At 37.6% G+C, this 13466-nt stretch overlaps 1 protein-coding gene across 1 annotated transcript in view; it reads left to right on the forward strand.

The window, feature by feature from the left end:
- The window catches only part of ROS1 (ROS proto-oncogene 1, receptor tyrosine kinase), a 111945-nt gene that overhangs the window by 8905 nt on the left and 89574 nt on the right, over positions 1-13466 (forward strand). The window contains exons 4-5 of the mRNA XM_077770835.1: positions 498-524; positions 7206-7266. Coding sequence (XP_077626961.1) covers positions 498-524; positions 7206-7266 — 88 coding nt within the window. The remainder of the gene's footprint in view (positions 1-497; positions 525-7205; positions 7267-13466) is intronic.

Consider the following 13466-nt stretch of genomic DNA (forward strand, 5'->3'; position numbering starts at 1 on the left):
GCACTTAGCAGGTGCTCAGAGAGCACTTGCTGAATGCATGAATGGGGAGTACCATTTGTTGCTGGGAACAGTCCAGGAAATAGAGTGGGCACTGGAGCAGCCAGTCTGTGCAGAGGAACATACTGGCCTTTGCTAGCCAGAGCTATGGGTGGTTTTCTTTTCAGATTCTGTCTCCACTGGGCGTCGCCGACACCTCTTCATTCTCTACGCTGGTCCATCACAGATTACCTCTTAGTTGCCTGGGATTTTCTAGTAGACATCAGACTTCACCATTTTCCTGGTGATACAAACATGACTTCTATAGCTGTTCATACAGTGTGGCCTGCCTGGATGGAAAGCCCAGCTCTGGGCTTCATGATTTTGATTGTTTTTATTGGTTATTTGTCAATGGTGGGGCAAGAAATTAATTTGAAAGAAGTATATAGCAAAGTGTCATTAAAATTATTTATAACTCTAAGGTTGTTGAGTAGTTTTCTTTTTCTTTTTTTTTCATGCAGAACGGTACCTATGCCACTGTTTGTGAGGTGAGTTGGCAATCACAATGATGTCATTGAACCCCATGTCTTTATCTCTTATATTTAAAAAGCTATTAAAATAAGAATGAAGAAACTGGGGCATCTGGGTAACTTGGTAAGTTATGTGGTTAAGTGTCAGACTCTTGATTTTGGCTCAAGTCATGATTTCACAGTTTCATGAGTTTGAGGCCTGTTTTGGACTCTGTGTAGCAATCGGGTAGAGTTTGCTTGGGACTCTTCCTCTCTCCACGTCTCTGACTCTCCCTGCTTGCATTCTCTCTGTCACTCTCAAAATCAATAAATACATTTAAGAGAGAGAGAGAGAGAGAGAGAGGCACCTGGGTGGCTCAGTCAAGTTAAGTGTCTGACTTCGACCTCAGCTGAAGTCATGATCTCCTGGTCCATGAGTTTGAACCCTGCATTTGGCTCTTTGCTGTCAGCACAGAGCCTGCTTCAGATCCTCTGTCCCGCTGTCTCTTTCCCACTTCCCTGCTCGCTCTCTCTGAGAAAAAAAAAAAAAAAAAAAGAGTGAAGAAGGCTTAGTAATTCTCACAGCACAGAAATGCTCACCTGGAATTGCTATAAAATAGGGTGTAAAAATGACTGCAAGACTTCATTTTTGACACATATTTGCTGCTTTATATACCTGTGTGCATTTATGTGTGTATATGTATACACACATTCACATATATGCATATAAGTAATCTGATAGGACAGTTTCTAATTCTGGGAGTCTGGTGGGGAGGGGGTGGGTGGGGGAGAGGGGAAAGTACACATCTAGGGATACCCTTACCTCTGCTGATTTCATCTTCTTCCCCATAAATCACAGTGGTCTGTCATTAAATACAGAATATTAAAAAAGAACACTGTAGTTGCAGTTTTCTTCCTTGTTCAACAAACTCCTTTGACAACACTTTAAAGCACAGCTTTGTAAATATTTTATTATTTTGTTTTTTCCCCTGCTATGATATCATGGGACTTCGTGCTGATGCTGGCTGTTCGGGTCTCTTCTCAGCGTATTGCCTGCTCCCCCTGCCCATGCTGGTCCCTCCCCTGCATTGGATTTTCTCTTCCTTTTCAGAAAGACCATAGAGATTTTGATTGCTTCCTACTTGGTCTTCCTCAACTGTTATGGATTCTATGGCCCTCAGGATTAGTTTTAGGTTGACAATAGATGTTTACGAAGAAAATGCATTATTTCTCAGTTTAAAATTTATGTTGTATTCCACTTAAATGTCCTTGAAACCAGAGAACAGAACTATTTTATTCTGCCTGGGAAAGAAGTATAAATTATCATCTATTAGTAAAATAGAAAAATGTCTTAACCAGAGAATAAAAAGAAAAAAGAAAAAAAGTTACACTGTAATATATTCTCAATAGTCTGTGCTTACTTTGCACTTAAAGTGATTTTTTCCTTGGGAATAGATGGAGGGGTCAGGGTTGGCTAAGACGTGATAAAACAGAGCGAAGAATTCACTCCATATGTTAAAAAAAAATAATTATAGGTCTTTCCTGATTGAGATTTTAGAAAACATACACAAAAACTGCCTGAGAATCTTTTTATGTGATTAAAATAAAATTACCTCCCCATCTCCCCAAACCATCCCTGGGAAGACCGTGTCAAGAAAGGTAGAAAGAGTTCAAGCCTCTCAAGTCCTGAAATAGCCCAGGACTGGATTTCTAATGCTGTAGTTCCCTGGCAATCATTGTGCTGCCCAGTTCTCTGTGTTTATATAATGTATGCTTTTCTCACAGTGTTACTCTGTTCTTTTCTATTAATACTTTGCTATTTTACACTTAAAACATTTTTTAATGTTTATTTTTAAGAGAGAAAGACAGAGAGACAGAGGGGCAGAGAGGGGCAGAGAGCGAGAGAGAGAGGGGAAGACACAGAATCTGAAGCAGGCTCCAGGCTGCGAGCTGTCAGCGCAGAGCCCGACGTGGGGCTTGAACCCATGAACCATGAGATGATGACCGGAGCTGAAGTCAGCTGCTGAACCGACTGAGCCACCCAGGCGCCCCCACTTAAAACATTTTTTAATGTTTATTTTTAAGAGAGAAAGACAGAGAGACAGAGGGGCAGAGAGGGGCAGAGAGAGAGAGAGAGAGAGGAAGACACAGAATCTGAAGCAGGCTCCAGGCTGCGAGCTGTCAGCGCAGAGCCCGACGTGGGGCTTGAACCCACGAACCATGAGATGATGACCGGAGCTGAAGTCAGCTGCTGAACCGACTGAGCCACCCAGGCGCCCCAATACTTTGCTATTTGACACTTTAAATAAAGTAGAAATGAATAGCAATACATGCTTTATAGACCTGGAGATCGAGATAGGTATGCAGATAGATACTTTAACTCAGCTACCCACACCTTCAAGAAATCAAACTTCAACCATTAATGCTTCAACCAAGGAAGGTGGGAATTTCTGCACATGTTCCTTAGAAGAAATAGTCTTGGAAGTGTTAGCTTAGCAACGTTTAAGTCGGAAAATGATGTTAGCCAGTGAGATGGCTTATCCCTGATAATTAAAAACATGAATTAGATCATATTGTTCCTAAAAGCCTTTTTATGGCTTTGCGTTGCCATTTGAGAAAAATCCCAGCTTTTGTCCTTAAGACCTAGGGGAGCTGAGCTCCTTGAACTCACTTAGGTCTTGCTCCAGGGTCATCTCTGCATGGTTCTTTCTCAAGACCCTGATGAGACAGCCTTCCTGCCCAGTCAGGCCTTATGCATTTGACTTGCTTTATTTTCTTCATAGCGCTTTTCATTATCTGAATTTTATTTTGTTTTATTTTAATTTTTAAGGATTCTTTTTTCTTTCATAAGTCTATTGAGAGAGAGAGAGAGAGAGAGAGAGAACAAGCTGGGGAGGGGCAGAGAGAGAGGGAGACAGAGGATCCAAAGTGGGCTCTGTGCTGAGAGCAGACAGACCGATGCGGGGCTTGAACTCAGGAACTGGGAGTTCATGACCTGAGCCCACGTTAGATGCTTAACCAACTGAACCACTGAAGCTTCTCTGAATGTGTTTTATTTAAAAGAATTTTTTTCTGTTGTTGCCTGTCCTCTTCTAAGAGAATGTACATTCCATGAAGGTAGGGAACTTACTGGTCTTGCTCATTGCCCAATCCTTCCAACCTAAACCAGTGCTTGGCACATACAAAACATGTACTCAGGAAACATGTTTGAATGAATGAACGTCTTTTTAGGAAAAGAGGTCACAATTCATATGGAGAGGCTGTACTGGGGGCATCCCAGAAGCATGGTGGGTATATTCTCCTTGTGCTACAGGAGTAAGAAAAGGCATTGTCATCACATGAGCCAGTCTGATAACACAGGAGTGGAGCCAGAGGGATAATGAGAAAGGTGGTTTTACTACTATGGGAGAAACGGGAATATGCACTAAAACAGAGACAGCAGGTTGCTGTAGCCCGTGGGAAGCATGAACTTGGCTTCTGCAGTGGGAATGTTAGCTCAGTAGCCTGGAGTACACTGTATAAATGCCCCATTCATGGGCTCTGGGCTCAGATTCTGTGAATTCCTTAAATCCAAAACCTTTAGATTCTTTCTAGACAATTTGAGCACTGGATAATGTCATTCGAAGTCCAATGTTAGATAACACACACACACACACACACACACACACACACAATCTAATTTATAGTGTTGCATCCACTTGATGTAACATTTAAACTCCTTAGAGCACAAACTTCCAGTTTTATGATTAACACGTTCTGGAGAGCTAAGTATAGCATGGTGATTATAGCTAATAATACTGCATTATATACCTGAATGTTGCCAAGAAAGTAGATCTTACATGTTCTCACCACAGAAAAGAAATTGTTGTTATGTGATGAGATGGAGATGTTAGCAAATGCTATAGAGGTAATCATTTTGCAACATATAAATGTATCAGATCAATACGTTGTACACCTTAAACTTAACACAATTTATGTGTCAATTATGTCTAAATAAAGCTGAACAAAATGCAAGGTTCACAAAGTAACAAAACATTTTTTAAACTCCTAGATAGATCAAAATCTTATTTATGCATTTCCCCCTGAAAAAAAATCAGGAAAAATAAGCCCCAAATTTACTGGATAGTGAGTACTGGCTATATTTCCAAATAAACATTATTTCATCTCCTTTCTTCTTCTCCGGTAACTTCTTGGAAAAAAATTCCGTGTTACATGATAATTTTGTTGCCACATGGTATATTTATTCTCCACAAGTAATGAACATGTTGAATGTATTTTACTGAAACCTGCAATAAGGATGTGAAAAGTATACTAAACCCTTAAGTTAAATAATCCTGAGACCAGACTGAGGTATTTAAATTAATCCTTAACTAAGCAAACCCGAGCTTATCAGCCTGTACTTCCTTTGAGTACCCAGGTCAAACATTGTGCAGCTAGTGTTTGTAAATTACCTGGGATATTTAGGGCAAATGTATTGTGTCATGGTTACCACTATCACCATGAGAAACAATAGCTTGTTGTCCTAGGTATCATAATTGCAAATTGACTGAGAGCAGGAAGATGGATCTTGATTGTGTTATAGTCTTAACAATTTGTGCCTTTTCTCCAAGAGTTTTTTCCCTTCCTTTCTTTTCTTTTCTTTCTTTTTTTTCTTTCTTCCTTCTTTCCTCCTTCCCCCTCCCACTTCCCTCCTTCTTTCTTTCTCTTCTCTCTCTCTCTTTCTTTCTTTCATGCTAATGTATCTTAATAATTGCAGGAAATTTGTGTCTCAGTTATAAAAATGTTTACTCTTTTCAGTTAATGAAGTAAAATATTAATCATTGTTAGCTTTTGTAGATCTTAAAATTTAACATTACTGTTTTTTTAAAAAAAATTACATTTTTAAATTTAAATTAAAGTTAGTTCATATATAATACAATAATTGTTTCAGGAGTAGAATTTAGTGATTCATCACTTACATTAAATAACACCCAGTGCTCATCCTATCTATTATCTGGAAATAAATAATTATAACATAGGAGTATATGGTGTATACTTTCTATGATATGGAAAGCGATACACATTATTCAGTGAGTAACCCTGTGTCATGTGACTAAAAATACTTGTTAATGGAATTGGTAAATATATTTTTATTATTTTTAATATTTATTTATTTATTTAAACCCAAGTTAGTTAACATATGGTGTAATAATAATTTCAGAAGTAGAATTTAGTGATTCATCATTTACATGTAACACCTAGTACTTATAACAAGTGCCCTCATTAATACCCATCACCCATCTAGTCCATTCCCCTACCCAACGCCCTTCCAGCAACCCTCAGTTTGTTCTCTGTGTTTAAGAGTCTCATATGGTTTGTCTCCCTCTGTTTTTATTTTATTTTTCCTTCCCTTCTCCTATGTTCATCTGTTTTGTTTCTTAAATTCCACATATGAGTAAAATCATATGATATTTGCTTTTCTCTGACTGACTTCTTTTGCTTAACATAATACATTGTAATTCTATCCATATTGCTGCAAATGGCAAGATTTCATTCTTTATGATTGTTAGTAATATTCCATTGTGTGTATATATATATATATATATAAACACACCATATCTTCTTTATTCATCAGCCTATGGACATTTGAACTCTTTCCATACTTTGGCTATTGTTGATAGCACTGCTATAAACATTGGGGCATGTGTCCCTTCAAATCAGCACTCCTGTACCCTTTGGATAAATACCTAGTGGTGCAATTGCTGAGTCATAGGGTAGCTCTGTTTTTAATTTTTTGAGGAATCTCCATACTGTTCTCCATACAGTTTGCATTCCCACCAACTGTGCAAAAGGGCTCCCCTTTCTCCACATCTTTGCCAACATCTATTGTTTCCTGGGTTGTTAATTTTAGCCATTCTGTCAGGTGGTTTTGACTTGCATTTCCCTGATGATGGATGTTGAGCATCTTCTGCTGTGTCTGTTAGCCATCTGGATGTCTTTGGAAAAGTTCTTTAACATTGGTATTAACATATTCATTAAAATGTTCAAATTATTAAGAAACGCAGTTTTTAATTTTTCAAGGAAAATATGGGTATATAAAAGAAATAGGCATCGTTTTAGGCTAAAGTTTAAAGTGATTAACTAACTAACCTTTGACCAAAATGGCAAACATAATTGTATTGTTGGACTCTGTTTTTTTTCCCACTGTGAGGTGCCATTTATTATAGGATCATGAAATCAATTTGGTGAATAAAGAGTCACAACAAACAAAATGAGAGAATAGAATAGAACAGAACAGAACATACATGAGTGCATCACAGGTATGGGGTTTCTTAATGGGATAAACTTGTTCTAAAATTAGACTGTAGTGATGGTTGCCCAATTCTGTGAATATACAAAAAAACCCCACTGCACTGTGTGCTTTAAACGGCTGAATTTTATGGCTATGAAATATATCTCAATAAAACTGTTTAAAAAGGAAAAAAAAGTAAGTACTGTTTCAAGATTTTCTTCCCCAAAATGTCTGTGTGTGCTGAGTTGTTTTCTTAAAACGTGTTTTGGAATTTGGGACATGGTCAAAAAAGTTTGAAAGGTGCTGTTCTATTTCCGTACTGCAGTTGAAATAATTGATATACAGGAATACTTATACACCAAGCATTCCAATTTCACAATTTAGTTGAAATGTATCAACAAAACCAGTACTTGGGCTGCACTGACTGGTACGCTCCCTGTTTCCCATAGCGAGAATCATGTGAGGTCGGCTGCAGCAGTGCTGAAGGTGCATACGAGGAGGAAGTGCTGGGTAAGTAGACATGTGCAACTGTTACTGGAAATAATCAACACCACTCTAGGGAGGGTTCTTATGTAAGGAGAATGAACCACCTTCTAAAATATTTAGGCTCCTGGGGTGCCTGGATGGCTCAGTCAGTTAAGGGGCCAACTCTTGATTTTGACTCAGGTCATGAGTTCAAGCCCACATCACCTCAGGCTCTGTGCTCACAGCATGGAGCCTGTTTCGGGTCCTTTGTCTCCCTCTTTTTGCCCCTCCCCCATTTGTGCTTTCTCTCAAAATAAATAAATGTTAAAAGAATTATTTTTTTTTAACATTTAGACTTCTATCTCTCAGTATGTCAAAAATATATAACATATAGAAAAAATTCAATAATTTCAAATGTGGAAGCCGTTGTGATAGAAACTCAGCAAAACTCTTTTAGAGAGACATAGGGGGTTTTGCCCTCACTTCAGTAGGTGAAATCACTTCTATCTTAATGAAAGAGACAACTATGAATCCTAACTACACTTGAGATCAGGAAATGCCACTGTTCTAATGAACGAAAAGCCTAAGAATATTTTATTTAATATGCAGTCAATTATTCAGCTAACAGCTAGTCAACAGAGCATCTGCTATGTCTGCTATCCGCGTGCTCCCTACAGGGCCCTGGGAAGTTTGTCGAATGTCTAGAAGCTTTGCTTCTCGCATTTAGATTCTGAGTAAGTAGCGTACTTGGCTGTAGTCTCCGCCTCCCTTTGTCTGATTTCAGAGCAGGTTGGGTGTGTCTAAGTGGCTTTGCCTAGTGTGTTAATTCTCTGGTGGTTTCTGAAGAACCAACTCTTTGGTAAGTCACAGCCTGAATGTTGGTAGCTTTCTTTTCCAGAATTTCCAGGGTCCTCTTCCCACTAAGAGGTAGACAATTCCCTCCAGATGGGGAAATGATGGATTCTTCTCTAAGTTGTACTCTTTGTTTTCTTTTTTTTTAACTTTTTAAAAATGTTTTATTTACTTCTGAGAGAGAGAGAGAGAGAGGAGCGAGAGAGCAGGGGAGGGTTAGAGAGAGAGGGAGACACAGAATTTGAAGCAAGCTCCAGGCTCTGAGCTGTCAGCACAGAGCCCAACGCGGGACTTGAACCCACAAACTCTTAGATCATGACCTGAGCCAAAGTTGGACGTTCAACTGACTGAGCCACCCAGGCGCCCTAGTACTCTTTGTTTCAATGGCTTGTTCCTCACTCTCAGCAGCTGACGGAAACTGGAAGGAGGATGTTGCCTTACTGTCCTGATTTACTTCTGCCCTTTGGTATCCCAGAAAAGAATGTCCTTGACATTTCTGTGGAGAGATAAGTGGTATTACATTCTTTTCCTTCTGTATAGTGGGGATTAGCTATGGATAAAATTTACATTCTATGGTTTCCAAACTGGGCACCAAAGAACCCCGCCCCCCGCACCTTCCCTTCTCCCCCACCCACCAATGTATCATGCATTCCTCATAGGAAGGCATGGAGCATTTTAAACACTCAAGAGAAACACAGGGGTAGTTGATCTTCTGGACATCACTGGAACTTCTAGCTGGAGGTAGTTCATGGTATAAACAATGAAATGCGCTACATTCCTTTCTATATCATATCTTTGCAACACTGAGTTTTTTGGAGGATTGCTGGGATAAAAGCAAGTACCATAAGAAACTCAACTTGGAACAGGAAATGAGGATGATGGTGCCCAACTTGATTATAATATTGGAGAAATTGTGCCAAGCGCAATAGGCACACGGATTCCATTAGTGTGCAATTCATTTTTGAGAATGAGATTGAGAGAGAGAGAGAGAGGGAGAGAGGGAGAATCCCAAGCAGGCTCCACAATGTCAGCACGGAGCGCTGTTGGCTTGAACCTCTGAACCGTGAGATCACGATCTGATGGAAATCAAGAGTTGGACGCTTAACCAGCTGAGCCATCCAGGCACCCCAGTGTGCAATTCTCTTTAAGAATTGAATACATATATTGTCTTTTATTTATGTTCGTTATTTTTTTCAAACATCTGATAAGTTTAAAGGACATACATACTTAAGTTATACTTAATACATGGAGGTATTTGGTAATTCTTTTGGTCCAGGAAGTTATGGAAAAATTACTGAGAAACTAAAGATGCCAGAACTGAGAAAGTTTGGGAAACTTTGATTTACATTCCTTTCTTATAGTCCAGAATTATACCAATAACTTAACTTGTAAGTTATAAGTTATATATATAACTTATATGTTATAACTTAACAATATAACATATATTGTTATAATACAAGTGTAACCAGTGCTTTATTTAATATTTCTCATTGGCTATAGATCAATTTCTATATAGCATTAACAAATGAGATGTACCAAGTCTAAATAAAATCAACTGTGCTTACAGACCATATCTTCAGTTTGTTATAATTAATCTTTTTGCCCATATACTTAAGACCCTGTTTGTCTCTTAACAGTCTGGTACCTAGTCCACCTATCCGTGAGTCTACTATATTATTCTATTGTAAATACCATCCATGTCTCTTTTCCACATGGTGCAAATAGCAATATTGAAATAAAAAGAACCAATATTTAATAGACATTTATGAGTCAAGCACTGTTAAAAGTAATTTATATATATTAGTCCTTTTTGAGCTCAGAGGCATACATACTATTATTATTCCCATTTTACAGACGAGAAAATGAGGCACAAAGTATATATATTTGCTTATGGCTGCATAGAAAGTGATGAACTTGAATGAACTAGAGAGGGAGTAACTTGATTTTAACCCAGCTGTCTGATTTCAGAGCCTTTTCTTACCTACTCAGCTGTGTATTGAAAGTAGATACAACTCAGCTGTGTATTGAGAGGAGCATACAGCTCAGTTCCACTTCTCTTTCTCATTTAGTTGATTCTTGTTCTGCTATCTTAGAACAAACTTACTTGACCTCTGATTTTCCATGCACATTGCCATGGCTTTGAAACATCTCTACATTTAGCTATGAAGTTCACATTTACGTGCATTTACTTACATAACTCTGGTCCCTTCTACCCAGTTCTCAACTTACATTCTTTACGATTTTTTTTGATCTCCCTCTACTCTGCAGACGACTCCACACTGGACTCCTCTTTCATGTGTCAACCTTAAAAATAAAGTAGCCAGTTATTTCACTAACAGTATAAGTTTATTCAGGAATAGCAAAGGAATTGCAATTCAGGGCAAGCAAACTGTGGCAAACCCTTTGTTTGGAGAACAAAAGGAAGGTCAGCTTTTATAGAGCAAAGGGAGAAATTGGGAAGGGTTGTTTTGAACAAAAGTTCACTGGAGAAGAACAAGAGTTCGAGGTTGTGGTGGTTTCTCATTGGCTGTGAGCGGTGGTTAGTGCATTGTTGCTAGAGTGTGGAGAGATCTTCCTTTTTTTTCTTAAAAAAAAAAAAGAAAAAGAAATTCCCATATGAAAAATGTCCTCTTTGTCATGATCATTCTTATCGCCCTTCTCTCTGCTGGTTATGCAGACTGCAAAGAATGGTACCTATGTGAGAGCTCCCCCATCAGGGCCTCCTGACTCAACTTCAAATGAGGTTTCCTTTATTTTTTGAAAAAGGTTTTCCACTGCATATTCCAGTCCCCATGAATAAGTGTCTCACACTGTAAAATGGAGGGGGGGGGGAGGGGGGGGNTGCTTGTATAGTTATAACAGCTAAAAATGAACCATAATTAAAGAATCAGCAGAGAAGTGTTGTGCTAAGCCTTTCTGTGGGCTAGAACCTCAGATGACAGTGGCTTTCTTTTTTCTGGGTCACAGGATATTCTGGTAGTATGGACTTTAATTAATCCAGATTCAGTATCTATAGTGATCAGAATAGTGTCAACTTTTAACCAGAAAGAGTGAGGTCAGGGAAGTTTGTATTTACCCATTTTAAGTTTCTTACAAAAACTTTTATTTTCTCAACCAAAGTAGTGATTATTTTTTTATGAAAGAAAGTGTACCCTTTAAGGTCATGAACAAGGCAAGGATGCTGCTTTTGACCCTTCTATTCAACATAGTACAGAAAGTCCTAACCAGAGCAACCAGGCAGGAAAAAGAAATAAACCATCCAAATTTGAAATGAGGAAGGAAGATTATCCCTGTTTGCAGATAAGATGATCTTATATGTAGACAGTGCTAAAGATAGCACAAAAAACTGTTAGAACTAATAAATGTGTACAAAGTTAATACATGAAAATTAGTTGCATTTCTATTCTCTAAGAATGAACAATCTGAAAAGGAAATTAAGAAAGCAATTCTGTTTACAATAGCATCTGTAAGCATAAAAAACTTAGGAACTAACTTAACCAAGGAGGTCAAAGACCAGCAAAATAAAACTTAAGACATCTCTTAAACAAAGAAGACATAAATAGATATCCCATATTCATGGATTGAAAGACAATATAGTTAAGATGTCAATGCTAACACAAAACAACCTACAGATCCAATGTAATCCCTATCAAAATCTCAGTATCTTTTGTAGAAACAGAAAAACACATTTTAAAATTTATATGGAATCTGAAGGGACCCCAGACCCTAAAAAGAAGAACAAAGCTTGATGACCCATACTTCCTGATTTCAAACTTATTATAGTAATAAGTTACAGTAATCAAAATGGTGTGACATTGGCAAAAAGACAGATACATAGACCAATGGATTAGAATAAAGAGTTGAGAAATAAATCCCATATAGATATTCAAATGATTTTTGACAAGGGTGCCCAAACTATTCAACAGGGAAAAGATAATCTTTTCAGTAAATGGTGTTGGACAACTGGATATCCACATGCAAAAGAATGAAGTTGGACCCTTACATAATATTATATGAAAAAATTAGCTCAAAATGGATTCATGACCTAAATGTAAGACCTAAAACTATACCATTCTTAGAATTAAAAATAGAGCAAAAGTTTTACAGCACTGGATTTGGCAATGACTTCTTGGATATGACACAAAGCAAAGGCAACAAAAGAAAAAATAGATAAATTGGACTTCATGAAAATTAAAAAAATATGCATCAATAGACACTGTCAATAGAGCAGAAGGCAACAACATAATGAAGAAAATATTTGCAAATCATATATCTGATAAGGGATTAATAATCTAAATATATTGAGACTCTTAAAATTTAACAACCAAAAGAAACCAAGCAATCCAATTCACAAATTGGCAGAGAGCTTGAGTGGATATTTCTTCAAAGAATATATGCAAATGATTGATAAGCACAGGAAATGGTACTCAACATCACTAAATAATTAGGGAAATGCCAATTAAAACCACAACAAAATACAGCCTCACTCATTAGAATGGTTACTCTCAAAGAAATCCAGATAAATAGAAGTGTTAATGAGGATGTGAAGTAGTTGGAACACTTGTGCATTGTTGGTGGGAATGTAAAATGGTATAGCCTCTGTGCTAAACAGCATGATGGCTCCTCAAAAAATTAGACAGATTTACCATATAATCCAGCAATTCCACTTGTGGGTATATATTCAAAATAAAGAGGGCTCATGGAGTGATATTTATACACTGATGCTATCCACTTCTTGTTGAATTCACAATGGCTAAAACATGAAAGCAATCCAAGTATTGAAACATGAATGGATAAGTGAAATTTGATATATACACACAATGGAATATTATTCATCCTTAAAAATGAAGGAAATTGACATATGCTCCAACATGGATGAATCTTAAGGACATTATGTTAAGTGAGATCAGCCAGTCACAAAAAGACAAATACTATTTGATGACACTTACGTGAGGAATTAGAGTATTCAAAATCATAGAGACAGAAAGCAGAATGGTGTTTGCCAGTGGCTGGGGTGGGGGTAAAGAATGGGAAGTTTATGTTTAATGGGTAGAGTTTCAGTTTTGCAGGATGAAAAGAGTTCTGGATATGGATGGTGATATGGTCGCACAACAATGTAAATGTACTCAATACTCCTGAACACACTTAAACATGACTAAAATAGTAAATTTTATGTCATCTGTATTTTATTCAATAAATAATTGGGAGGAAAAAGTAAGCTAAAGCATTAAATCAGTCACAATTTTGGAAAATAGAAAAAGTAAAGTAAAATAGCTTCATCCCAGTGGAACATATTGTTCCAAATTCTAGCCTCTTGTATAGTGCCTGAAAGTAGCACCAGTAAAGGCGTGTTGCCAGTTTTAAGACATGAGATATTCTTACGGTCTAGAACA

This window comes from Crocuta crocuta, unplaced genomic scaffold (assembly GCF_008692635.1).
Source record: "Crocuta crocuta isolate KB4526 unplaced genomic scaffold, BGI_CrCroc_1.0 scaffold562, whole genome shotgun sequence".
Lineage (NCBI taxonomy): Eukaryota > Metazoa > Chordata > Mammalia > Carnivora > Hyaenidae > Crocuta > Crocuta crocuta.